Source organism: Rhinolophus sinicus, linkage group LG14, assembly GCF_036562045.2.
Source record: "Rhinolophus sinicus isolate RSC01 linkage group LG14, ASM3656204v1, whole genome shotgun sequence".
Lineage (NCBI taxonomy): Eukaryota > Metazoa > Chordata > Mammalia > Chiroptera > Rhinolophidae > Rhinolophus > Rhinolophus sinicus.
This window is the reverse complement of record NC_133763.1, coordinates 42,675,389-42,702,863: the sequence shown is the minus strand read 5'-3', so window position 1 is coordinate 42,702,863 and position 27,475 is coordinate 42,675,389. Positions and strand designations below refer to the sequence as shown.

The following is a 27,475-nucleotide window of genomic DNA, read 5'->3' as shown; positions in this document are numbered from 1 at the left end:
TAAGAGCAGGCAGGGCACACATCTTGTATCACAAGTATAGGTATTGTGGAAAGACAAGAAAGGAGGAACAGAGGGAAGCGGGTCACTAAATAAATGAGAGAATTAAAAAAAGAAGAACAGGAGGGATGAAAGTTAATTGAATCTGGATGGAAATTAGTAACGTTAGATTCTATTCTGACTCCATCACTAACTAAATGCTGGACTTTGGATAGAAGTTACTTATGACCATAGTCATTCTGTCTGTAAAAGGAATGTGTCAGACTAGATAATCTTTAAAAAAAAAAAAAAGTTTACTTCAACAAATATGTTTTGAGTGCCTACTAGCTGCCAAGCACTGAGGGTTGAAGAGACTGACATGATAGTATTAATAATCAGGAAATACCAGAGTTCTGATTCTAAAGGATGCCCTTTGTTGTCTGACTAGTTTGGTAAGCCCTGCTAAGAGTGGGTGCTCTTGGACCGCAAGTTAATTAAAACCAGAAGTGAGAGGCCGGTTCTTTGAGATACAACATATAAAGGACTCAAATTGCACGTGGCCTTTAGCAATGAAGTATGAAAGGCCTTGTGCATCATACCCATTCCCTTCTTTCTGCATTTATGTTGCGTGGAAAACAGGAGTGAACAAACAACAACTGAGTATCTTCTGTATGCAAGATGAGACACTGTATGAGTACTTTCACGTACATAACCCAACTCTTATAGTATGTGGCTTAGCTATTATTTTTTCCATTTCACAGGGGAGAAACTGAGACAAAGAGGTCAAATGGATTTGTCAAGGTCGCCTTAACTTCAGATAGTTAGAGTCCAAGCCCAGAACTTTTCTGCTACACTGCAGCACATCTTAGCATTCGTTTGTTTTAAATAACAATGGAGAAGCATGCTCAAATAGTAGGCTTTTTCTGAAAGCTAATCTTTGACCTAAAAGCATTTGGCATAATGTTCTGTTCACATGCCTATTGAGGCTGGCATCCTACAGGTGGGTTCCTAAATTCAAAGGGAGTCCATTGCACAGGTATGATGAAGTCCCCAAACAATAGCATTCATATTCTTTTGTCATTATAATACTCAGTATTAATGGGATCATTTGGGGCCTTTATACACTTTCATTAACATTATTAATATTGCAATGAAAATTGAATAAAATTGTAATGCTGTTCTACAGACATGTTCTTGAATTGCTTTGTCAACATCATTGCAGAAACTAATGACAAAGTAATAACCCTGTAACACTACATCTGTAGATTAATAAACTGTGTTTTGATTTTCACCAGAATAGCAATGCAAAAAACCTCAATCAAAATTTACCTTTGACCTTGTAGTATTTCAATAGATTCCCATAAATGCCTGCTAAAGCTTTACAATTTTATGTCGATTTATGTTCAGCACTTCACTCCATCATGTGACTAAAATAATCCCTTTTAGCTCTTGAAATTAATTTTATTGTGGCACACCCACAGCCTCAGAACAAAGCACCTCACAAATGGAACACGAGGAAACAAATAAAAGGAATTGTCTGGGTATTTTCCAACATTCTTTGTCAAATCCACTTTGAGGAAAACCCTGGTGAGAGTATTATTTGTAATGCACGTCTGGCTAAAAGAAATTTAACAGGTTTGGCAGTGTTCTAAAACCATTCAGGTTGTATCTACAAAGGTTAAAGATTCCCATCTGCACACAAATGATTGGTACATACTAGGGAGCTTTACTGCCTGTCTCATCACTAATTGCACATCTCATCTATGATTAGACATGTGACGATGCCTGATTTTTCAATAAATTAACCAGAACCGGAAAAAGCCATGCAGGTGTTTCGGAGTCTGATCGCACTCTCTTATACATAGAGACTGAAGAAGGAACATCAGGCTTATTTAAATGCTTGCCCTCGCATAATACTTTTAGCTCTTTGGTTGGCATACTTGCTGACGGAATTCCAGTCTTCTTTTCCCTGAATAGGTCCCCCCCCACACCCCACCGAAAATCATCCTGCCATGTGAGATTTAGATGGCTGGGCCATTCTGAGGGACACAGCGACACCAGGGAGCCACCCTCACCCCTGCGTCTAGTTCTGGAATAGCTTTCTCCCTGTAACTAGTGTCTTCCTTACTTCTTAAAAAATGGTACAAGTACAGGAGAGCCCATTTATAACCATTGTATTAAGGAATGGGACTAATACCTTCATTATGGGCTCTCTATCAGTTTTTTAGTGAATAAGTATTCATGCTTCATAATCATTTTTCTTCTGTTATACTGTTCAGAAAGCATCTCATATGTCAGCACAATATTGGAGACTGGGAATACAAAGACGAATGAGACAATCCCTCTGATCCTCACAGAGTTGGATGAAGGTTGGGCTTGGGAATGTGGACTTCTCGGTTTGAATCCTGGTTTTACCATTTCCTAGCTCTATGATCTCACACGAGTGACTTCCCCCCACCCCCTGCACTCACTTTCTCCACATGTGAAATAGCATAGGAGTAATATTGCCTACCTAGCGGGCTGTTGGAGGTGACTGCATATAAAGTGCTTAGCACAGTCGACTCACTGTATGCTCAGTATGTTGGGTATTGGTATTACCGTGTTCACATTCTTGTAGGGCTGCAGATCATATTATACACACCAAATATAGTTCAGTAAAGCTCTCTAATGGGGCTCTGAACAGAAAGCTATAAGAGCGCTGATGAAAAAGTGAATTCACGAATTCACTTGTAATTAGTTGTCTTGAGTTTTCTTTGAAGTGGTCATAGTTACTGACAGGTAGGATGGAGACAAAAGGGATGAGCTCGAAGCTGGACCTTGAGGATTGAATTCACTGGTGGGGGAGGAAACGGAGAAGGGGTATCCAGGGAGCTAGACCGTGAGCAGCTAGCGTGAGCAAAGGCTTGGCAGTGGCAATTGGGTGGCATGTCCAGGGTCCAGCAAGTGGTGTGGAAAGAACCGAGAAAATGCTGCCAGAAGGACAGGTCAGGGCTAGGATTCAACCATCACTGGAGAGCAATGTGATGAAATCTATGTTTTACAAAAATATCTCGGGTACTTCCTGGAGGATAAAATACATAAAAGCGAGACTGAAAGCAGAGAGCCTGTTATGAAATGATCGTGGCAGCTTGAACTGGGGCCGCGGCAGTGAGAATGGAGGTGAGGAAAGAACTGAAAGGGACTTGGAGACTAGAAAGCCCTGAGTGACCAACTAGATATGATGGGCAGAGGAGCCATTCAGGAATGACTTCAAATTCTGACACGAAATAAGAAAAACAGGAAAGAAACACATTTGGAGGGAAAGATAATAAGTTCCGTGCTATAAATATTAAGTTCGGGGTGTCTGCAGGAAGACTATCCAAGTTGGCAGTTTAGAATATAATTCTGGAGTGCAGGGCAGACCCATCCAGGACGGTGGGAAGAAGAGAAAGCAGAGGAAAAGGGAGGAAGTGACACTTTAAAAAACGATCCTTGCATATCTACACAGCCCAGCTGGTTCTATGAAACAGAACCAGAACTGGACAGACACCGCTCCAAACTACCAGTAAAATGGGATCCCTCATTGTACCTTAATGTGCCTGTGCGTTCACTCTGCAGCTTTCCCTTCCTCTACTGAGTATGCGTCTATTATGTGCCAGGTACTGTTCTAGATTTTGGTGACACAGAACTGAAAAAGTCAAAACCCTGCCATCGGGGAGTTTATCTTTTAGTGCAGGAGACAGTCAATAAACAAATAACTGAATAAATATAAAATATAATTTTAAGTAAATAAACACAATAAGGAAAAATAAAGCAGGGAGGAGGTTAGACAGTTACCAAGGAGGAAGAAGGAGGGGAAATCTTTGAAATTGGATGGTTATGGTCAGGGAAGTCATCTCTGACAAAGTGGCATTTTAACCGGAGACGTAAAGTGATGGAGAAAGCCATGTGAAAATCTGGAGGAAGAGTGTTTCAGGCAGGGGGAGAGCAAGTACAAAGACCCTGAGGTAGGAACTAGCTTGGTATGATTGAGACACAGTAAGGCAGCCAACTTGGCTGGAATAGACCAAATAAGTCACAGGGTAACATCTTGTGACATTTCTGGTACTATTGTCTGGTTTTATTAATACTGGTGTGAAGATTTTCATGGATTTGTAGCCTATCTTCCGAATTCCTTGTAAGCCTATTGAAGGTAAGGTCTATGTTCAAACTTCATATTCCCACGGTACCTAGAACAATGCGTTGCACATAGTAGGTGGTCTTTCTCCATTCATTCATCTGTAATTAATCAGTGGTGATCTCTAGGCCTGCCTTAGCCCACTCGCAAACACTTCTGAGTAAATTTCAGAGCTGTTGACCACCTGGAAAACCACTGGCAAGCTATTTCTAGCACTAATGTGGTAAGAAACTCAAGCTATATCCAGAGTAACAGAGAAAGCTCACACACCAAGATTTACCCTTGCTGTTTGCAAACCTGATGGTTCAACTTAGGCTATAATACTGAAGAGTGCAAAGGGAGGCAATTCTGCACATGCTTGGAGAAGCTGCTGGCTTTGCCACAGTTCTGTGCTTAAACATTACAATAATATTATTATTATCCCACAGGGGTGTCGTGGGGATTAATGAGACATTTTCAAGTCACTTTGAGATACTCCACTGGGGGTACTAAATAAATGGTATGTGTTCCCCCTGAAGTGCCATTTTTGACATTGATTTGTTGTGATGGGTTCTGCTGTCCAACAGGGCTGGAATTCTCCCACCAACTCATTTCCTATAAACAATAGACTAGCGGTTGGAAGGTGGTGATTTTCAGTTAAAATAAATATGAAGTGAAGTGAACTAGTCAGCAATCAGAAGCAAATAGGCTGCTGTTAGGAATCTAGTATTTATTAAGCACTCACGGTGATCAACATTAAAAGCTTCACAGTGTGATACAGTAGAGAGAACACTGGCCTTGGAAATGGTCCAAGATTTCAGGCCCAGCTCTGCCACTAACTAGCTGTGTGAACTTGAAGAAATTGCTAAACTTCTCTGGCCCCTCAAATATAAAGTAAGGGCTGTCCTAAGGAGCTCATAATCAGTCTTCCAGATAAGGCAAAATACATGAAAGGAACGGGAATAGTCATTTCTGAAGGAGAGATACTTCGCAGCGGGGGAAAGCTTGTGACCATCCATCACAGGGCCGTCGTCTGTTCTGGTCTTCCTTGCCATTGATTAATATTAATTTCAGTACTAATTCCTGCAAATGGGGAAATAAATCACATTCTAAGTCAGACACAGAAGTGCCTGAAACATTGGGTCTTTTAAAAATAGGGTCTTTGCCTTTCTATGGGCCATCCTTGCAGCAAGCCGTCTTATTCTTAGATTTAAATATATGAATAATTGATTATACTGCTACCCTAAGCACCAGCTCAAAAACAGTGTCCTGGTTTTGTGAGAACGTTTTACATGGTTCCCCACTTTTACCGTCTTGCAATATATGTTACTGCCTGCAGAACCCAGCGCTGACCTGGAGGCGAAGTGGAAGATAGAAGGAGAGTAAAGAACACGGGTGCTTGTTGTATCCAGAAGTGGCAGAGCTGGAAACCCTGTGGAATAACCCAGTAATGTCTGTACTGTAAGCCCAGCTTCCCCTCACTCCTCATTCCAGCAACCCCAGTGGTTCTGGGCTCAGAAAGAAATGTTGACATCCCACAGCAGAGAGACATTCGAAGAATCACTGACGGAGATCAATTCAACAAACGTACTGAGTTGCAACTGCTCATCAGGCACTTTGGTAGTTGTTAGGAACATAAACCGAGTAAGACCTAGACTCTGCCCTTGTGAATCCGAGGGTTGGGAGTGGTGGTGGCAAGCCATGACCACAAATCACTCTTACTTCAAGTCCAATTGCCAGCTAAGGTATGGAGGCTGAGGGAGTTGTCTAGATGACAGTTCCTCTTTTGGAAATGATTTCAACCATACAACAGAAAACCCATTTTTAAACCTGGGGTTAACTAAATTAGAGTTGCTAAAATGTCTGGAAACAGAAATTGGGCTCAAAGAGACCACAACAATTTGTAGAAATAGTTTAAGTTCAAGGGGAATAAATGTAAGTTATCATCTTCAGGCCCAAATCAAGCAACAGAAATACAAGTTGTGAAATGAATGTTCTCCCAGTTTGACCACTAGAACATTGCAAATCTACCACAAGGCTAGCAGTGGAACATTAAGCAGAGGGTCTCCTCTCTCTCTCTCTCTCTCTCTCTCTCTCTCTCTCTCTCTCTCTCTCTATATATATATATATATATATATATATTTATGTATATATATTTATTTATTTATTTATATTTATTTATTTTTTTCTTCCCACGAAAGAGATGTGACTTTGCGTTTCCATTTTCCTCTTATTTCCCCACTGACAGGAATTTGCACTGAAAAGACCAGGTTGCCCTCGCTAATCCCAACCAGCAACGCGGCCCTTGGTTCTTCCCAATGGATGGAATCTCAGCTATGGAAGTTAATGTGAACTATTCACTATGGAAGCAAAGTCCCTGAGTGTCTTTAATGACCCATTTTCTTCAGTCTTCGGGTGCGAAACGCATCAGCACCCATGCTCCCTGCGGCTTCTCAGTTAGAGCCCTCCCGGCCTGGCGGTCTTGGTCTTCCACCCTCACGTGGGCTCAAGATGCTGGCCGCAGACTTGCCTCTTTTCCAGGGCGCCCACCTGGACTGCCGCCCTCTCCCTGGACATGGCTGCCGGCCCGGGGCACGTCCCCATCCTCCCTCCTCGCCTGCCTCCACCTGCTGGCCCCTCCGCGGCGCCCAGGCCCGCCCAGGGCGAGAAGGCCCGGCGCTCGCTGGGCTGCGGTGCGGATCCAGGACCGCTGGAGAAGCCCCGCGACTGGGACGTGGCCTCGCGGGTCGGGGGAGTGGGGCACTGACACGAAGCTGGCCGAGCCCAGGGACGAGGGCTCAGGGCCCGATTCCCGGAGGGCCGGCTGAGCGGGGCGAAGCTTCCTGGGGGACAGCCAGGTGCAAAACGAGGGTGCACGGGTGGACTCAGCGGGGCCAGGAGGGCGGCAGGGAAGGGCGTGGCCGGGCGCGCGCCCGCGCGGGGGGCGGGGACCCCGAGGGACCGCGGAGGGCAGGCGGGCGCGCGCGCGGGGAGGGCGCGGAGGGAAGGCAGGAGCGGGCGGAGGCGGCGCCTCTGCGGAGGAGCCCGCGGGCCGCGCCACAGACAGACAGAGCCCGCCCGCGGCGGCTGTGGCGGCAGCGGCAGCAACAGGCGGCGGGCCCGGCCCCCGGGCGGAGGCGCGCAGGGGCGGGGAGCGAGAGGAGGAGCCCCGCGGCCCCGCGCCGCCGCCTGGTCCCCGCCGCATGGACGAACACCTCAGCCTCCTGAGCTCGCCGCCGCCAGCCTCCGCCCGCCACCGCGCCCACCCTTCCCAGCGCCCCGCCGGCGGCAGCTGCGGTGGCGGCACCCACACCCTGGTGAACCCGGGTTACGCCGAGCCCGCCGCAGGCCCCGAGCTGCCGCCCGACATGACGGTGGTGTCCGGGGACCACCTGCTGGAGCCGGAGGCGGCCGACGGCGGCGGGGACCCGCCTCAGGGCGGCGGGGACCGCTACGAGCCGCTGCCGCCCGCGCTGCCGGACGCCGGCGAGCAGGACTGCTGCGGGGAGCGCGTGGTGATCAACATCTCGGGGCTGCGCTTCGAGACGCAGCTCAAGACCCTCTGCCAGTTCCCGGAGACGCTGCTGGGCGACCCCAAGCGGCGCATGCGGTACTTCGACCCGCTCCGCAACGAGTACTTCTTTGACCGCAACCGGCCCAGCTTCGACGCCATCCTTTACTACTACCAGTCCGGGGGGCGCATCCGCCGGCCCGTGAACGTGCCCATCGACATCTTCTCCGAGGAGATCCGCTTCTACCAGCTGGGCGAGGAGGCCATGGAGAAGTTCCGCGAGGACGAGGGCTTCCTGCGGGAGGAGGAGCGGCCGCTGCCCCGCCGCGACTTCCAGCGCCAGGTGTGGCTGCTCTTCGAGTACCCGGAGAGCTCCGGGCCGGCCCGGGGCATCGCCATCGTGTCCGTGCTCGTCATCCTCATCTCCATCGTCATCTTCTGCCTGGAGACGCTGCCCGAGTTCCGCGACGAGAAGGACTACCCTGCCACGCCGTCGCAGGAGCTGTCGGAGCCGGCCGGCAACAGCACGTCGGGCGCCCCCGCCGGCGCCTCCAGCTTCTCCGATCCCTTCTTCGTGGTGGAGACTCTGTGCATCATCTGGTTCTCCTTTGAGCTGCTGGTGCGGTTCTTCGCCTGCCCCAGCAAAGCCACCTTCTCGCGAAATATCATGAACCTCATAGACATCGTGGCCATCATCCCTTATTTCATCACCCTGGGCACCGAGCTGGCCGAGCGACAGGGCAATGGACAGCAAGCCATGTCCCTGGCCATCCTGAGGGTCATCCGGCTGGTGCGCGTCTTCCGCATCTTCAAGCTCTCCCGCCATTCCAAGGGGCTGCAGATCCTGGGGCAGACGCTGAAGGCGTCCATGCGGGAGCTGGGGCTGCTCATCTTCTTCCTCTTTATCGGGGTGATCCTCTTCTCCAGCGCCGTCTACTTTGCCGAGGCAGACGACCCCACTTCAGGTTTCAGCAGTATCCCGGATGCCTTCTGGTGGGCAGTGGTAACCATGACGACAGTAGGTTACGGGGATATGCACCCAGTGACCATAGGGGGCAAGATTGTGGGGTCACTCTGTGCCATCGCTGGCGTCTTGACCATTGCGTTGCCAGTGCCTGTGATTGTCTCCAACTTCAATTACTTCTACCACCGGGAGACAGAGGGGGAAGAGCAAGCCCAGTACATGCACGTGGGAAGCTGCCAGCACCTCTCCTCTTCAGCCGAGGAGCTCCGCAAAGCAAGGAGTAACTCGACTCTGAGTAAGTCGGAGTATATGGTGATCGAAGAGGGGGGTATGAACCATAGCACGTTCCCCCAGACCCCTTTCAAAACGGGCAATTCCACTGCCACCTGCACCGCGAACAATAACCCCAACTCCTGTGTCAACATCAAAAAGATATTTACCGATGTTTAATATATGATACAAGTGACATTCTGTGCTCTGTTTTGTGTGACCCGTGCCTCCTTGGTCTGTGTATGCTCCTGTTTTATACTTTTCCAGACCATCCATCAAGGAAAGGACATGAGGAAGTGGAAAGCACACTTCATTCTCCCTCCCTACTGCTTCATACTGAAACAGCTGTCTGTTTTTGCAAGTGGGCTGCATTCTCTCAGCTCTCCTTTTTCTCCCTCTCAATATTGCAAACGACAAACTTACTTTAAACTTGATTTCTAGTACACGCCCTATTTAAAAAAAAAAAAAAAGAACAAAAAAACCTTGTACATCCTGGGAGGAAATGAAACTAAAGAAGTTACAGTAACTGTTTAATTTCAGAATTAAAAGCTAGCTGTTTCTTTACTAAGTAAAGCAGGCACATACTTAAAATGATGCTTCAATTTGATGGACCCTTCAACAGTATTGGATATTTACTTGCCTACCCAATGGATATGTGGATGGAAAGTCTGATCAAAACGATTTATAAATCCACCGTAAGTTTATTGGGTTTTTCACTGGAATTTCTATTTGGAACCCTCCGTTCCGGAAGTTTAAGGATCTCTACAACTTTGAACAAAGGGAAATGCCCTAGATGTCCTGATCTGACTAACTCAGTTAAGTCTGGGGCATGTTAGGCATTTCGAAAGTATTAGACTAACAGATTCCTGTGCAGTTCTCTGTGTGTGTGTCTGTGTGTTTGCCAGCCAACATCTATCAAAGTCTGGAAACAGATGTTTTCAGTGCTGCTGAGAGAAAAAAAAATTTTTTCTTAATGCATTTGAGAGATAAGCTGCAGTATCGCAAGAAGATTAAAGTGGCAGACACTCTTTCCAGCGGAAGTTACTAATTCGGACCTGACTGATGCAGTTCCCATAGCAACCCATGTTTCCTGGGAAACCCGTAAAAGGTTGTCATGGCATCTCCTGCTCTCTAGCCCCACCCCCTAGCCCTTGCCGTTTCCACAGTAACCTTTCCAGATGGTTCCTACTTACACGATTTCATAAGGAAAACCACTGTTTGAATAAACCGCACAAATAAAGTTAATTCTGAGAGTCCAAGATAGTGAAATGAATCACAAAATGCGTATATTTACCACACACACACACACAAAAATCATTGCTGTCATCCCATAATGACTGAATCGAGAAGGAAAGTTATCTTCTTTGGAATGTTAGATATACACCACAATCAGGCATGATTTGAATTAAATGCCAGTAATTGGGCAATAATTTCAAAAGATGCTTCTTTACTGTTTTCTTTTCACCAAAGAGTATCAAGCCAACAAATGAAATTAAAAAGCAAATATAAAACTGTTCTGTACATAAGCGAATGAGAGATTCAATGTACCTGAAACATTCTTACAAGGGAGCCTTCAGACTTCCTCTATATATATTTAAAAAAAAATCCAGATGCTACAACAGCACTGTCATCATTACAGCACTTGAAACGCTAAATAAACTTGAAAAATGTGAAGGATGCACGTTTGTAACTGAGGGAATTGCAGACAATCAATAAAAAGGAGGGACGGGAAGTAACCAAATCTTGGGGAAATGCCTGGAAGTTTCAGCCATGTGCCAGGGGTTGCCAGAAGACAGACAGAATCAGGTGAGCACGGTGTGAGTTACTGAGCACTTCCTTTTTGTACAGGAAAGCAGGGAAATGCCGTTTATGTCTAGGTTGGTGATACTTGCAAAACCAATAGTTTTATATGAATTGCCTGCTACCGGTAGGTGCCTTTTGAAGATCATTTAGAACACCTTCTCCATTTGATTTCCATGTTGCTAACTGTCTTGGTTTCCATTGTTTGTTGCAAAAGGATGAAAACAAGTCCTTGCTCTTCAGCATGTCTTTCACCCAAACTGAGCTGAAAATGATTCCATTCCTTTTACTAACCCACTTGGCTTCTGAAAAACCTGTTTCCCCTTAAATGGAAAGGATAAAATACAGAAGCTACTGCTGTTAGATTATTCCCATTTTAATTTACATTATTATTTGGTAGTATGCAATAGTACAATTCTTTGACACAAAAAAATGGTTACAACTGCAATGACGGTAACATTTTCTTTTAACAATCATTATATTTTATGTACATTATATAAATTATACATTATACATTTTCCACAATTGCTTTTTGGTCTTGATAGGTTATAATTATTCTATCCTAGAGTAAATGAGAGTAAACCTGTTTTAAAGCTCAAAAAATATTTTCAGGTAGTCAGAAGTCTTACTTTCTTATTTGTGCATTTGACAGTGAAAAAATGATTAATAATATAAGAGGAAGAAGAGGAAGGGAAAGACAGAAAAATAGAGACGGGATATCTATATACCTGGTAATAAGGTCATGGGTCTTAATCTATGTGTATTGAAATAGGACCCCTTTATCCAGTTTTCTTTGCTACTTATTTGGTTTGCTTTTAACATTGGTTTACCTTCTGAGCAAATTTTGGTATTCTTAATGAGCAGAAATTCTTTTTATAACCCATTTTGGTGGTTATATGTCAGACACACTATAGTAAGAACATAAGAATAATTTTTGTATCTGTTCTTAAAAGGTCTTAAAAATGAACAAAGTGCAGTGACAGTTTTATTCACATTTATTCAGAAGATGTAGGGACCCTGATGAGTTCCGTAAGTAATATATGGCTGTGCCATACTTTTTGGAATTGTATGGTCATTAAATAAGAGTAATATGCAGGAGAACTTTTTTTTTAGTCCATTGACATATGGCTTTGAGTCCTGAGTTTGAGGCAGTACAACTGCTTCTAGTTGCCATTATTGTAAGCTCCTTAAAGGATATCAGTTCTGTGTCTTGGCAGAATTTTGGATATGAGTACCTAGCATAGAACGTAGCATCTTACATGTATTTAATGCATATCTGATGCGTGAACGGCAATGATCTTACATTAATGTTATTTTCAGGCTTTTAATGAAGTGGTTTAAAGAATAAGCTCTTCAATCATATTGCCAGGTGTATGACCTTGAGCAAATTACTCAACCTCTCTGTGCCTCAGTTTCCTTATTTGTAAAATGAGGATAATAAATAATACCTTATAGGGTTGTTGTGACTATTAAACGTTAATACAGGTATAACACTTAGGAAAGGTAATTGCATGACATGCAGCAGAGATTTGGCTAAGAGATTACATTATTATTGTGATCATTACTCATAAGCATTGATTAGTAATATTGAGCTTTGTGAATGATTCAAAATGTACAAATAATCAGTGTCTTCCTGTTTACTTTTTACATAACAATAATAATTACCATTTATTAAGAGTCAATCATGTTCTTGACACGTCTCCACTTTGCAAGGTAAGTGGTATTAACCCCACATTAGGAGGGTAAAAATAAATGGTTAAGGTTAAGTGATTTCCCTAAGACGTCATAGCCAGCAAGAGACCCAGCTATAATTTAAAGCCAAGGCATTCTGGCCTCAAATCCCATGTTCCTTTTATTGGGTGACTTGAAAGAGATTGAGAAAATGAATTTCTTATGCTTTTAGGTTTGACTTTTCAGCCCGTGTTACTAATGAATGAATTCCTGTACAGAACATATCTCCAGAAACCTATTTCATTCTCTATCCTGAAAATTAACCCTTTTCTAGTCATAGGGATCAAATACAAGTTATTTAAATCTGATGAAGAGATTGACTTTTCCAGTAATAAAAGATTATTTTCTTATATGATTGATTTATTTGGATTTAATGTTATACTCAGAAACTATAATGAGTCACAGTAGTGATGCCTGCTCGGATAATGGATATTTTTCAGTTTTAAGATTAATTTCCTATTTTCATATGTTTTCATCTACAATAGGTGATAGCATTATGCAAATTGTTATTTTTCCATCTCCTTATACTTCGCTTAGGTTACCAGAAAGCCATGTTAGAAAGTGGTGTAAACATTTTGACTCTCCCTCATGAAGAAGGGGGAAATTACTTAGAACAAAAGGATTGAAAGCAGGAGATTGCCAGTTCATTGAAATTTGTGACATTATTGCCTTATAAAAGCATCTGTCTTCAAAACAACATTAGAATATAATTTTGTCCCCACGTCATAGCTGTAGCTCCTTCTCTAAGGTCCAAAATCATTTAGAAAAATGAAAATGGATAATGATTTGGGCTTAGAGAAAAATGCTAATGAGTCTAAGTTAACATTGGCCAGTTAGCTTCGCCAAACCACAGACTTGACTACTGCTGAGCTCAATTGCAGGTCTTGGATGTTGAAAGGTATACTCGTACATACATAGCTCTGTGTGTACAAGAGATTCGTGGGAGGAAGTGTGACAGGATCAGTGCACGTCCATCTACAGCCTGGGGAAAATCTATATACCCTACAGCTGGTAAATCCAGAGATAAGAATAATAACTGTTATTATTTTATTTATTTTATGGTGCTTTACACTGATGGACCAAATTTAGATACCCACCAACTGTGGTACAATAATGACAAACAGTTATAGATAAGAGGAAGTGTTGTAGTCTTTATTTCTAAACTTTAAAATTTCGGGATTGAAATTTTAAATGCACAGTAGGAAGAAATTGAAAGTTATGGTTTGTTGACATAAAACTTGTTATTTACTCCCTTGGCAGACAACATACTCAAGTAATTGCTTTGCTGATAGTATATTAATTCAATATATATAATATATACCAACAGTCTATTTCTTGGAGAACCATAACTATAATTTACTGACTTCTATACATTTAAAATTTCAACGTTTTCTACAGCCTCTTCCACGTCCTTCCCACCTCTCAGCTGTGGGTAGAAGTGATAAGCCCTCCCACTCAGAAATGCAAAGAAGCCCATGTGCCCCCCAGTCTGAAGACTTATGGAAACTGTGAGATAGAGGTGAGGAGCATACAAATGGGGAAGAGGAGATTTAGGGCTTGCATTTTAGGGTGGGCTTTTGTTCTTTCTGTTTTGTATTTGACCTTTTAAACTAAGGAGGGTAAAACCATTGCTTCTGCACTACTAATGTCCTATATTTTGTTTGGGCAATTTTGGGTATCTTAATGAAATCACTTGTTTTGTTATAACCTGCAGGGAGTGGTTGATAACCTTTGAGAGAGGGCAAATCAGAGGAGGCAGAAAGAAGGGAGGGAAAGGCATGCAGAGCCCAGACCTTACTATTATGACTCAGCTCCCTAATCTCCTGCCAACAAATGGCCACTGTTATAGCATATATGATAATTGTATTCTTTCGATGCTCATACTCACCCTGAAACATAATTTATATGATTCAAACAGGTTCGCAAGTTTTCAAATATTTGTCTTTGTTTTCGATGATGCTGTAAACTGCTTTTGTCTTTGACAAAAAGAAAAAACATTTTTCAAAGAAACATTTTCATGGTTTTTCTCTCTTTTCTTTTTTGTACTAGATGTGTTTTTCCTTACATTTCAAATTTGGCACCATTAACCATCAAACGCATTAAAGAAGAGATCGGGGTTAAAATGCTCCACCGTTTTCTTGGGAGCCATTTTATTATTGTTGCAACCTGAACGGTGCAGAATAGGAACTCTGGCCTGAAAAGTAAATTTGGGATTCTGGTTGTTAGTAAGATAGCACTTAAATTAACAACAACAACAAATGTTTCATCATGTCTGAAGACTATTGTGCATGTAGGGCCCTGACTTCGCAGACCCAGGGTTCATCCCCCCAGTATGATGGTAGGGAGTGAAGGGTAGAACTGGTCCTTCTTCCTCGTCCATCCAGGGAGCCCCAACCTCACCTTCACCCCCACCATCAGAGCACAAAGGCTCTTGGGAATCTCTGTTGAGATTCGAATGAAAGTTAGCAGTGTACCTATGGGTTTTATGTCTGTCAGCACTGCTATTTCACTTGTTTTTCAGTAAGTTTATTTTCAACTCCCGTCCTTTATGGAAATTCTCTCTGACTCCTAAGGTTCTGATTTGTATGCATTTACACATGTTCCTTAAATGAAAAAAATATGATTTAATTTGGAAGAAAAGCCCTGCTTGAGTCTAGTCTTCGCATAGCAGCCAGAGGGATCCTTTTAAAACACTGTCAGATCGTGTCACTTCCCTGTGGCAAAACCCCCACTGGGCTCCCCATTTCACACAGAACACACACTAAAGGACTTACAGTGGCCTGCGAAGCCCTGCGGGATACAGCCCCTGTGTACCCTTCTGACCTCACTTCTGATTCCTACCACGCTGGCCGCCCTGCTTTTTCTCACACACACCAGGTGTGTGCCCTCTCAGGTCTGTGTACTTGCTGTCCCCTGTCTGGCTGCTCTGACATCTGCATGGCTCACTCCATCACTTCTTTAGGTGTCACCATCTCAGGGAAGCTTTCCCTGGACACTCTATTTAAAATTGCAGCCCCCACAGCACTCCCTGTATTCTTTCTCTGCTTTATTTTCTCCTCTAACGTATTAGATAGTTTACTTCCTTTGTTTATTGTTGGTCTTCCTTTCCCTTCCATGAGGATAAGGATTTTTGTCTGTTCGTTGGTTCTGTATCCAAGCCCTGGGATATTACCTGGAATAAAGGTGGTGCTTAATAAGTGTTTATTTGGAAGGGTGAGAGGAAGGAAATAGCATTCCAACTTGAGTGTTTGAAAACGAGACAAAATTGCCATGTTGTGTATCTATGCTTCACTGTGAGGCTTATTTGTACTTATTTATACAGTGATTCACTGGAGAAGACTGCCATTGAGTAAAACATGCTGCAGAAGGTTTTCCCCACAAAGTACTATCCAAGCTTAGGGGTGGGATCCCTTAATATAAATCATTTAAATATAGCATTATATGAGATATCACTCCTAATCTCCATGGGTCCCTGGAAGTTAGAATACTTCTCAGAGACCATATTTCCTGCCTGATATGGGTAGCTAACAGAATGCTGTTTGTTAATGATACCCAATACATACATATTGACTGGCTCGTGTAGCCAAGCAAAAATGTACTGTGGTATCTCCGGACTTGCCTGTCTAGCAGACATACTAAGAAACTTCCAAATAAGTTCAGTCTTGGTTTCGGTTAATGGTGAGTCCTTACATATCCATGGGGTCTTCATTACTACAGAAGCTGATTGAACAAGGCTTTGGAGAGTTCCCCAGTGAATCACCATAAACAATTACATTACCATAGATATGGCCTTACTGGATAAAAAAAATGATTTCTTTTACAAAATAACCAAATTTTTAATGTAATTGTCCACTTACAGAATTTCAAAAAATCGGCTATTTTTTGAAGTGCTTTTTTCATATGTGAAAGCAGATGGGGACATTGAATCCATGAAAAATAAGAGCAGATTCTTGGAGTGACTTGTGTAATGGCAAAACTTAGGCCACTTCTACATACAATAGGTGGGAGGCACCAGTAGCATAACTAGGTATTGGGAAATTCCACGTGGCTTTGAAACACCAGCATGTGTAAGATGGAATTACTGAGACTAATTAAAGCATTGATATAAATGTGTGCTGCAGCTATTGCCATGATTTTCGGTAATATTGTAACAGATGCACCTTCTTCTACAGTAGGATATGGGGATTGCCCTGCTACAAAGAGACATTCCCCTTGTGAATTTTCTCCTTTCCCTGGATTTTTCAACCAGCCCAGAGGTTGATTTGGCTGTTGCCTCTAAACATCCAAGTGGCACAATTTCCTTACCATATTAAAGAAAATGAATATATGTGCTTGAGATTACATGCGTAGACCAGTAGAAGTTAGAAACTCTTGCCTTCCATCATTTTATATAATTAAGCCCACGTAGGACAGAGATCATTTCTGTCTTCTGAGGACACATCATTAGGACACAAAATAGAGAATTGAAATGAATAATGTTTGTTTATTATTTTTCTTTCTTCTGGGTTTAGTTGAGGAATTATACCTTTTTCTGTTATTTAACTCAATATGGGTTTTACTGGATTTTCTATTATCACCTGGTGTAGAAGGTATTAGATATTTAAGAGGGAGCCTCACACTCCATTACATTTTCTATTTGCCTCATGTATGACTAGGACAAACATATCAGATATTCACTAATACATTACTTCTATAAGAAATTATAATAAAATCATGTTATACAAGGGTGTGACTTTATGTCAGATTTCAGAATGCAACTAAAACCCACAGACAGAAATAATTTGTCCAGGTAAGCACTGGGCTTGGCTTGCTTTAAACCTAGATTCTATAAATCTTTTACCTGCAAATATTTGAACTGTTTTCAGAAGATCAATTTATTTTATGAGGTAACTATGTGAATTGAGGATATTTATTATTAGTAGATCTAAATACTGCTTAAAGTAGTATTGATTACAGCTCATAGCTCATTTTCCTATGACTTTCCAGATTTTTGACAAAGCCCACGTCTTAACACATTACCCACTTTAATTACTGAGTGAGTTTAAACTTTTTTTTGGCTTGCCAAGAGTACATAATTTCCAAGAAGCCAACCAGAACTATACATAATTGAGTAAGAAATCTATCTGGTCCATGGGGCTAATTCATTACGATTTAGTTGGCAGAATTTATAGAACTTGCTGGTATGCAGCCAACTCTAAGTTATTTAATAGATGTCACAATATAAACACATGAAAACAAAGTTCCCGTAAAACTACATTATAAATGATTTCAGCCCCTTCCTTATCATCAAATACAAGTTAGTGAGGCTAACAGTTAAATAACATGGGTTTCTGTACCTCTTTCATTTAGGCCTTGGTGGAGGTATTAATTACTTCTTCACAAACTTAACAATTGCAGAAATTTGGCTGTTCTTTTTTTCTTGTGTTATATTTTAGAACATCTATATGGCCAAATGTCTTCCATTATGGATCATGCTTTTTTATTATACTTCCTTTCTGTCTTCCTGTAGAGTTGATTTTAATACTTAAGGCAATGTCCATCCTTCTAAGCCTGTCAACCCATTTCTTAGCCACTGATAGAAGCATTATGATTACTGTTCAAGCGTCACTTTTATTTTTTGTTTCTATTAAATTGCAACTACACCTACAGCCAAACTATACCATGCTTATTTAATAATCCCAAGAGCCTTGAGACATGTACTGACACACGAGGTTAAAAAAAAAGGCCAATCCCTTATATAAAAAGGATGTGACAGGAACACGACAAAAATAGCGTAACAGAACCATCTCAAGACACCAAGGCTGCAGTAGCACTGAGCAGAGCTAGGCACTTCGGAAATAAAATGGATGCTAGGCTCTTCACATTCCTTGTAATTTCTTGTCATTAGTAGTTGTGAGTAGCTATTAGACCATTATACTTTTCAAACTCTCCTAATGCAAATTAAACATAGTGTGATGCAAGAATATACTTTTGCTTTTTGATCAAAGATGAGTGTTAAGAAGTTTTATTTTCCATGAAGGCTGATCAAGTGTAATCCTGGTCAATAAGGAAAACTTCAGTCGCTGGATGCCCAGCACACACTAGACATACAACATTTACACGAGTGAGTGAGTAATTCTTCCTTAAAAACCACACTCCAATTTCAGGTCACTGGATTTGAGACATCGGCTAAAACCAGGAGTATATATGGGAACCAGTCTTCTCTAGATATTTTGATAGATAATATTCGCATATTGAAACCTGGAGCTGGGTTCAGCATTTTCTATTGTTGTCTTTTTAATAGTTAGTAAATCTCTAGAGTACATCAATCTAATGCTTGCATATCCATTTACTCATTCAACATGTATTTACTGAGTAGCTCTTATGTGATAGGGATTTAGTTATTCACTTAACATATAAAGTGTCTACTATATGCCAGACATCATTCTCGTTTCTGGCTGTAGCCGTGACCAAGACAGCCGTGCTGCCTTATGCTATTCTTAAGAAATACGTCCATGTCAGGTGTGTGTGTGTGTGTGTGTGTGTGTGTGTGTATGTATATGGGTCTTTTTTGTTTTTTGTTTTTGTTTTTTTGTAGTCGAGAGAGGAGAGCATTAAACCATGCAATTTTATTTTCTGGTTTTCTACAGACCTTAGTCAAGTGGTTATTGATGTCTTAATTTGTGATTTCTTAAAGTGGTACATAACTCTGCAGAGTTCATGTTTTAAAGGATCAACAGATTTGAAAGTTATTTGTAATGACAAGACAAAGTATAGCCTCTCCCCCTCCCTCTCCCTCTCCCTCTCCCTCCCCCCCTCCCTCTCCCTTGCTACCCCTCAAGCCCTCTCCATCCCCACCCCCCCATAACACTTATCTGAACATGGGATTTCTATTCACTTCAAAAGGGTTCTTATCTTAGATTACCACAGTAGGATATACAGCCAGAAAAGAAACAAACCCTTGGAAACACATTGAGAAAATTAATTTTTTTTTTTCTAAAAAACAGTAGACACTCAGAACCTTTCAGATGATTTTTAAAGATGAAGATAGATTTTCCTGTTCAAAAAGCAAACAATCACATTGGTTTGGACTACATTTGGAGGTCGTTATTAGTAAGGGAAAAAAAAGTTCATAATTTCAGCATACTCGGACACTTTTCCTAACTTAGAAATGAAAATCATTTAATGTGTAGGTAATACATTTAGAAAACTAAATTGCTTGACCTTCTCAGGGTAACAGTAAGAAAAATATCCAACGTTTTGAAAAGTATAATGGATTGCCTATTTTATGTTACTGTAAGGTCTATGATTTTTTAAAAAGTAAATGTACAGTAAATTATTGTGTTTACTCTGTCCAACAGATATCTGAAGAGCCCCACAGAAAGCACTGTCCAACTGCACTAACTGTAGGAAGCTCATTCTTTAATTGCCCAGCTCAAGAATGCAGTGTTGGTCCTTTCGCCGATAGGTGGTGATCTGTCTGCCAGCACATATTTTTGTTTCAGTTGACATTAAATAACATGTCTCTAACAAATGCTTTATATCAAGAAAACAGCTCTGAAGCTGGAGGAGTCTCTTCAAATTGTATACAGTATAAAAAATGCCAATCAAGAGATATAGAAGAACGTTAAAAAATATTAGGCTATTGTTTCGACCTTTTGACATTGTGATGAAATCTAATGATCCAAAAACTAATCAGTATTGCTGATAAAGAAAACCTAAATGTTTGTTTCCAACAAGCCAACTATTACTGTTTTCTCCTTTCAGTTAACTACCGGATTCTATTTATCATGAGATAATGTCATCTTCTGTGTTCTGGGTTATGTGCAACTTTGTGAAGGTATGTTTTGTACCAAAGGCTCCCATATGTAAGGTAGATTAGCCCATTTGCACGTGAATAAATGAAGTCTACACTGTGCCCCATGAGTGGTATTAAAGTCAGACTTGCCTAAAAGAAATGTGCCTTGCTTGATTAGCCATTCTTTTATTTTTTAATTCAAAAATGATAGATTTGCAACTTAGTCTTGTAGGCAGGTTAGAGCTGAGCTTAACTTTAAAAAAGTGTATTAGTACTAACTATATGTTTAAGTTGTCTAGCTTAACTAAAATTTAACATTCAGTTATAGTTTTCCACAGTTCATATATGATGTACTCATTCAATTTAGTTTTCATGCAGTGTTTGCTATGGCGAGACAAAGCGTATTCTTAAAGATATATACAGTATTTCATCTAATGTTTCTAGAATGTCCTTCAAAATTGTATGTGTAATTGACTCATTTTATATTTTTATATTATTTTAGAAATGAAACTTTTTTCAATAAAAAAAGCAAAGTTTTCGTTGGAAAAGAGATTTAGGAGGTCATGAAGATGATTTCCCATTTGGAGACATTTCACTTCTGTGCCATTATTGATGTATTTACTGTGACATTTCAGCAGAATGGTAGCTATTTGTATATTATTTAATAAGCCTTATGGAAAGTCAAACTGTGAACTTTTAGCATAAAGAAGACTTTTCTCATTTCCGTATTTTATTTTCAAAAATACCTGAGCAAATGCATAAATAACCAGTCTCCCGTTATTCAAATGCATAAGAAAGCTAAGTTATAATAAGAGCACTTTTTAATTACTATCAAAATATTTTGGTAGCAAAGCCAAGGTTATAATACTGTGTGAGGTCCTATGGAAGGAAATAAGGTGATGAATTTCATTGTTAATATATAAGAATCAGTAACTGCCACAACCTTATATTTGCAGCAAAACAGGTGAATAGGAGGTAACATCCATGTAACTTTCTTTGAGGCAATGTCTTTAGTGAATTTCTGCTGGTAGTTTCTCTGTGGTCAAAACTTTGAGACCAGATCACTCTAGGAAAAAGTGAAGTAAAAGAGTGACAGTGACCTCAGATTTGAGCTACGTGAACCTCCAATCTGGATGATTTGTAGTTAAAGTAAAATATAACCACCACCGCATTTTCCTTCTGTGTTAGCCCGTGTAGTAGAGACAGTGGCCCAGAGAATAGTCTGTGCATCCCAGCCACCTTCATACTCATGACTGATGGTCACAGCCTGGTCAGCAGTAAAAGTCATTCACTTGAGCTACTGGGATGTTTGACACAAATCAACCAGCTGTCCTGTGGGAGGTCTTAGACATACAGATGTTCCGGTAAGGATCTGTAGGTGTTACAAAAATAGACAGGAACTACCTTCATAAAACACCAGGGACCCAGCTTAAAGCATTAGCATGTATTTAATATTATATCTGTTATTTTGACAGGCTACACTTTCAAATAAAGACAAAACCCGGACTTTTGCTATGAAAACACAGCGTGGTAACAGATGAGTAAGCTGTCATATCCCATCTAGTTCACTTGAGTGGGTAGTAAAAATAGTATCGTTGTAGATATCAGGAGACCAGAATTCTTACCGACTTTCTACCTGTGAGAGCCTAGATCAGTCACTTAGCATTGCTACCCTAGGCTTCAGTTTCCTGAATTGCAAAATAGTTGTGCTGGGTTAAATAACCCCCAAAGCCCTTCTCCAGCCCCAAATCCTCATTGCACACATGTGAAAAGGCTTTGAAGAATACTGATGTACTCAGATTTTCTTATGTATTTCTGAAGGAAAGAATAAATTAAAATAAGACTGAAGCTTTGAAAGCATTGTAAATAGGTCATTCTTCAAATTCATTGTGAGAAGAGGAAATACGATTTTTTTTTCTCCTGTGAGAACTGACACGGGTCTATAATGGGATCATGAAAAGGTAGAAAAATCACTCTGTGGAGCGGAAACAGATGAATGAAACAGCTGGAAAAGAGGGAGGTGATTTGCTAAATTTAATTAGCGTTAAGGTGATTTGAAATGGGATACGAAATGCTAAAACAGTCCTATAGTTTTACTGCACCCTCAGCAGTATGATCCTGGGAGTAGGGGAAGGTGGGGAAAGGTTGGAGGGATAGTGTTTGCCTTATGATCTTTTGATTCCTTTTGCACAAGAAGCAGTTTGGTAGAACTAAGCTCGTGTGCGTTCGTGCTGGCTCTGCCAACGATTCTCATGGGCCCTAGGAAAGTCCCTTCAACCTCTCTGAGCCCCAGTTGCTTCATCCATACCGTGAAGACTTTGAGTTTAGTAATTTGTATCTTTCTTTACATCTTTCAAAATTCTCTAACGTTTTCAGATTTGTTGAACTAAATGCGCACAGGTGTACATTGCTGTCCTCCAGTCACTGAGATCTCTACTGTGACTGAACAGACTGCAAATTCAAATGTTCCTATTTCTAACCTTGCTAATTGACCTCAGCAAGATGTAAAAATGTAAACCTTACTTTTAATGTTGACCATGTTGTATTTATTATGATTTTGCATTTCATCTTTGAATGTTGACTTAGTTCTCTAAACAACACGTCCATTCAACTGAACTTTCTATTTAAATTTTTGTAGTTTAATAAACACTTACAAAATCAGAATTAAATATATTTTGCTTATCAATGAACTGTAACTGACTGTAAGGTGCATTTTTGTCACATTAAAAGATTAATGCCCTTTTTGTCCCAGAAGCAACAATGGCTATAATTTAAAATAACATTCACAAAATTTTGCCAATTTCCGTGAATACAAAAGAGGCCTGATAGAGCCATATTGTAATTAATTTTGCTCAGGAGTGAGAAATAAAATTCAGGGATAACCCAAACGCTTTAGTGGGTTTGACTTTAGTGGACAGTTGGAAAAAGAAGGGTTATAGGTTTTGCACAACATAGATAAGAGATAATTGTATCCACTGAAAAATAAGAGTATATTCTGGTTGCTGGTTTTATGGTGGAAGTAGATTATAATAGAAAGATGCTAAAATATGGACACTAAGGAAATTGTTAAAATGATAGCAGTCCATTTGAATAATACAGAACTATTTTGTCATACTGAGATTATTTGTCCAGTTTAATCTTATATCCTTCCATTCAGAAAAGGGGACCGTTTTTTAAGGCCTCTATCATAATAGGAAATAGGTATTTTGACTAATGGAGCAATTCATTAAAACATTTAATCTGATCATTTTGGTTTTGTGAATCTGAATTTTCACTTTAGATGTAATTGAATCTCTTGTGTATTAGTGTTAGTGATCTTTGTGAGAAGTAATTTTATCCATTTTTTAAAAGTTGGTCAAATTTGCTAAATGGTGATTCTAGCATATTGTGTTAATAATGTATCTTGCAACTATTTGTGAACTGACCATACTAAGACAAACCATAGTAGAATCTTTTCTGGTAAATTGTTTCCATGATACTATCTCTTAATGCTGGGTTTAGGGGTGGGGGGGATTAAGTATTTAGTTTGCTTAAAGCTGTCAAAGTGTTTTTCCTAAATGCCATAAAATTGTATGATTATAAACCAAATAGGAATATCCTCTTTTGTTTTTCAATTTTAAGGGCACCGTATAGACCATTTTTGGAACTACCCCATAAAATGGTGTAATTTTTGTTTAAAAGTTCCTACATATCTATACAAGGGAAAGCAAACAGTGTGTGTAGTATTTCTATGTAATATGCTCAATGTAAGAATCCATATTTGAAATCTTATACAGATAGATAGCAATTATGCAGATGCCAGAATAACAAATACAACACTTGAATTTCTTCATAGAGATGTCTAATATTTGTTTATTATCTCATACTTTGCAAAGATCATTCACATTTTATTTAATCTTTAAAATATCCATATGAAGTACTAATACCATGCGAAGTTTAGAGATCGAACAAACAAGGTTTAAAAAGATGAAGAGACTTGTCCAAGATCGTATGGCCGGCAAATGGGTCTAAATCTTGTGTTCTTTGCACTGTTCACCTTCTGTCGTGTTATTTTTTTCCTATCACTGCCATTAATTATCTTTAAACACTTTGGCTAAAATGTCATTCTAAATGATACACTGGGACATTGTAGGGTTTCAGAGCTTTTTAGGTATTTCCTAAGTGTCATCCTCCCACAGCGTGACAGACAACCATTTTCCATCTAAAAGATATTAAGTCCACACACCCTGACCCCAGACACTCAATCCATATCATGTCAAAGTGCTAGACTGAAAAAAATGATCTTCACTCATCTTCTTTCTAATTTTGATTTTTAAAAATCCATCTGATTTGTGCACAGTTGAAGGAAGCAATAATCAACCCAAAAAACTGCAGCCATTTTGATTCAGAGAAAACAGACGGTCAAACCCACCAGAAGTAATAACTTTTCAGCCAATTGTTCCTCATCACGTGGATTCTATGACCAGGGAGGACAGGGAAGAGGGTTGGGTAGAAAAACTGTCTTTGTTTTACGATAACTCATTCTTTCCTGTACCTATTCAAAAAGAATTAGTTATCAAGTATTAGGTAACAGTATTATTAACAGTAGTCATCGATCAAATATATGGTAAAGTTTACCCACATATTTTAAAATCCACTTAAGTAGTTTCCCACATAAAATTAAAATGTGATGACTGCCCAATGTGGATATGGAGAACATTTAGTTTTAATCCATGACATAATGCTATATTTTCATTCTTTTTTCAAACAACATATAGACACTGTTACTGCTTTCCCTTGTAAATCAACAGTCTGTGATACATTCTGTACTTTTAATGACTAGCAACGCAATGTTACTGTGAATAAGTAAATGGAACATATGCTATATTATATGAAAATTTAAAATTTTCTAACCTTAAATTTAGTTCTCCTCATCAAACAGAAGTCAAACAACTATTATTTTGTATGAAATAATCATTCTTAAACAACGACATAATAACAAATACTGGAATTATGAATTAAATGTAACATCAAACATATTTTATATTTGTTTCTATATTTTCTTTTGACATTGAATTATGTTCATGTATCACATATTAATGTAAAGTTAAAATAAATTCGTATGCCACGTTTTCTGATGTTCTTGTCATAATAATTTCAGGCCTTCTGTTAAGTAAATATCAAGTAAATACCTGTGAGTTGATTATGTGATATTTTCATCTGATCCATTTTTTAAATTTGTCATTGGATTTATAGTGTTTTCATTGCAAATGTTATGCACAGAATTCAATAAAATACCCAAAAAAAATTCTGTTACTCATATTAATAATTAGTTCCAAATTCTCTCTCTCTCTCTCTCTCTCTCTCTCTCTCTCTCTCTCATTTTTTGTTTTTGCAAAAGAGGAAACATCAAAAGGTTGGCTATTGTCAACATCTCAAGCATCACCTACCGTCAGATTGGCTCCGCAGACAGTTACGTGTTGTCTCACGTAACGAAGGTGAACACTCCTGTACATTACACTCAGCAAGTCTTTTGGATGCGAACGTTGCCTAGATTTCTTCCATTGCTTCTTATCGTACACTGTTGAGGGCCCAGAAATGTCTCAAGGAAGAAAAAAATCTTATTTGTAATAAGTCTCTGCCTTTATCCTTGTGTCAGTTAGACAAGCAAATTGTGGCAAAGCAAATATGTTATTTCATCCACGCATATGTATTGAACATCACTTGTGCGCTGCCCTGTTCCAAGCACCGTGGGGGGGGGAGGGGGGGAGGGGACGAAGGTGACTAGGAAGGTGACCCCGCTCTCAGAGAACTTCAAGTCTAATGGGTGATGTATAGACATTCCTGAGCTTGTAGGGTGGGAGGCTCACTATTTAGATTCAGAGCAGTCAAATGTTAACTAAGGACATTTTGTTTTCCTATGTATTCTCTATAAAGCGCCGATATTTTTTGCTCCATGATAGACTGTAATTTCTTATAATCAGCCTTTACATACACATAGGGTTTTTTTCAGTCTTTAACAAATATTTATTGTCAAGACACTGGGAATACCGTGAACCAGACACACAACTGCCCTGCACTCAGAGTGTATGTGTGATCTAGCAGAGGAAACACATTCATCAAATAATAAATAAACATAAAATCACCATAGTGTAATTGTTCTTCATGAAAAGGGCTTCAGTAGTGCTGGGAGAGCACATATTATACTAAGAGGAATGTGATTGAAGGAAGGAATGCGTTTTTATCAGTTTCAGGTATACAAAACAACATAGTGATTAGACATTTATTTACACCTGTCGTGCGGGGCGGCCTGCGGGGCCTCTGGTCCCGCTCCCCACATAAGAACGCAGGACATGGTGAAGCCAAAAGGAACACCCACGGAGCCATAGGTAGGGGAGTCACACCACTATATTCTCGCTGGTGGCTGGGTTGGAGACACAGGAAGCAGGAACCACACGATCCGCAATCAGCTGTGCTAACTGCAATCCGCTCTTGCAGGCTCAGCCACCACCTTCTTGCTAGCCCCCATTTGCTGCTAGCGTAGTCACAGCAGTTATATTAGTGGCCAATGGCTCACTGGTTACAGCTGACGGCCAACTAGCCACAGCTGATGGCCATCCAATCACAGTTGATGGCCATTTACTACCTGAACCAGCACCTTTCCACGTGAGGCCAAGAGCCTGGAAACTGCACTCCTGGCTCTGTCCCCACAACACCCCTCACAGGTGATAACCCCAACAAGTCTATGCCATCTGACACTGTACATAGATATTACAACACCATTGAATATATTCCCTATGCTGTGCTTTATATCCTATGACTATATATTTTTTATTATAGTCGACATTCAATATTATTTTAGATCAGTTCCAGGTGGACAGCATAGTGGTCAGGCATTTATAGAATTTATGACGTGATCCCCCCAATAAGTCTAGTACCCATCTGACACTATACATAGTTTTTACGATATTATTGACTATATTTCCCACACTGTATTTCACTTCCCTGTGACTATTTTGTAACCACCAATTTCTGCTTCCTACTCTCTTCATCTTTCTCACCCATTCCTGCAACCACCTCCCCGTCAAGCAATCATCAGTTTGTTCTCTGACACACCCGTTATTCTTATTTTGTGCTTAGCAATGTGATCTTAAATTTCTTTTCCTGATAGCAGCTAGTTACTCAAATGTGTCTGTGCTTTTGGAATGTCAACAAATGCGACATCAACAGAACAGAGGCCCTCGAGTTTCCATCTGGAATTTTACTCTGTGTGTGTGTGTGTCTGTGTGTGTGTTAAGTGCAGAGTTAGGCTGCCTTACACATGTAGTAATT

At 40.5% G+C, this 27,475-nt stretch overlaps 1 protein-coding gene across 3 annotated transcripts; it reads left to right on the top strand.

Annotated features, from left to right (window-relative positions):
- The first annotated feature begins 7,102 nt into the window (after positions 1-7,102).
- KCNA3 (potassium voltage-gated channel subfamily A member 3) lies at positions 7,103-25,490 on the top strand. Of its 3 annotated transcripts, XR_012491551.1 has the most exons (3): positions 7,103-9,551; positions 13,786-13,906; positions 19,728-25,490. XR_012491551.1 is itself a non-coding variant. In XM_074318372.1 (1 exon), the coding sequence occupies exon 1, from the start codon at positions 7,315-7,317 to the stop codon at positions 9,034-9,036; it is 1,722 nt and encodes a 573-aa protein (XP_074174473.1). In that variant the 5' UTR covers positions 7,103-7,314; the 3' UTR covers positions 9,037-10,449. The 3 variants fall into 3 exon arrangements, 1 of the variants encoding a protein (XP_074174473.1); XR_012491552.1 differs by lacking the exon at positions 13,786-13,906 and having other exon boundaries at positions 19,728-25,489; XM_074318372.1 differs by lacking the exons at positions 13,786-13,906; positions 19,728-25,490 and having other exon boundaries at positions 7,103-10,449.
- The last annotated feature ends 1,985 nt before the right edge of the window (positions 25,491-27,475 follow it).

Bases quoted from the DNA above. Each gene is read 5' to 3' on its own strand.
- KCNA3 (XM_074318372.1), top strand. From the start codon at position 7,315: ATGGACGAACACCTCAGCCTCCTGAGCTCGCCGCCGCCAGCCTCCGCC.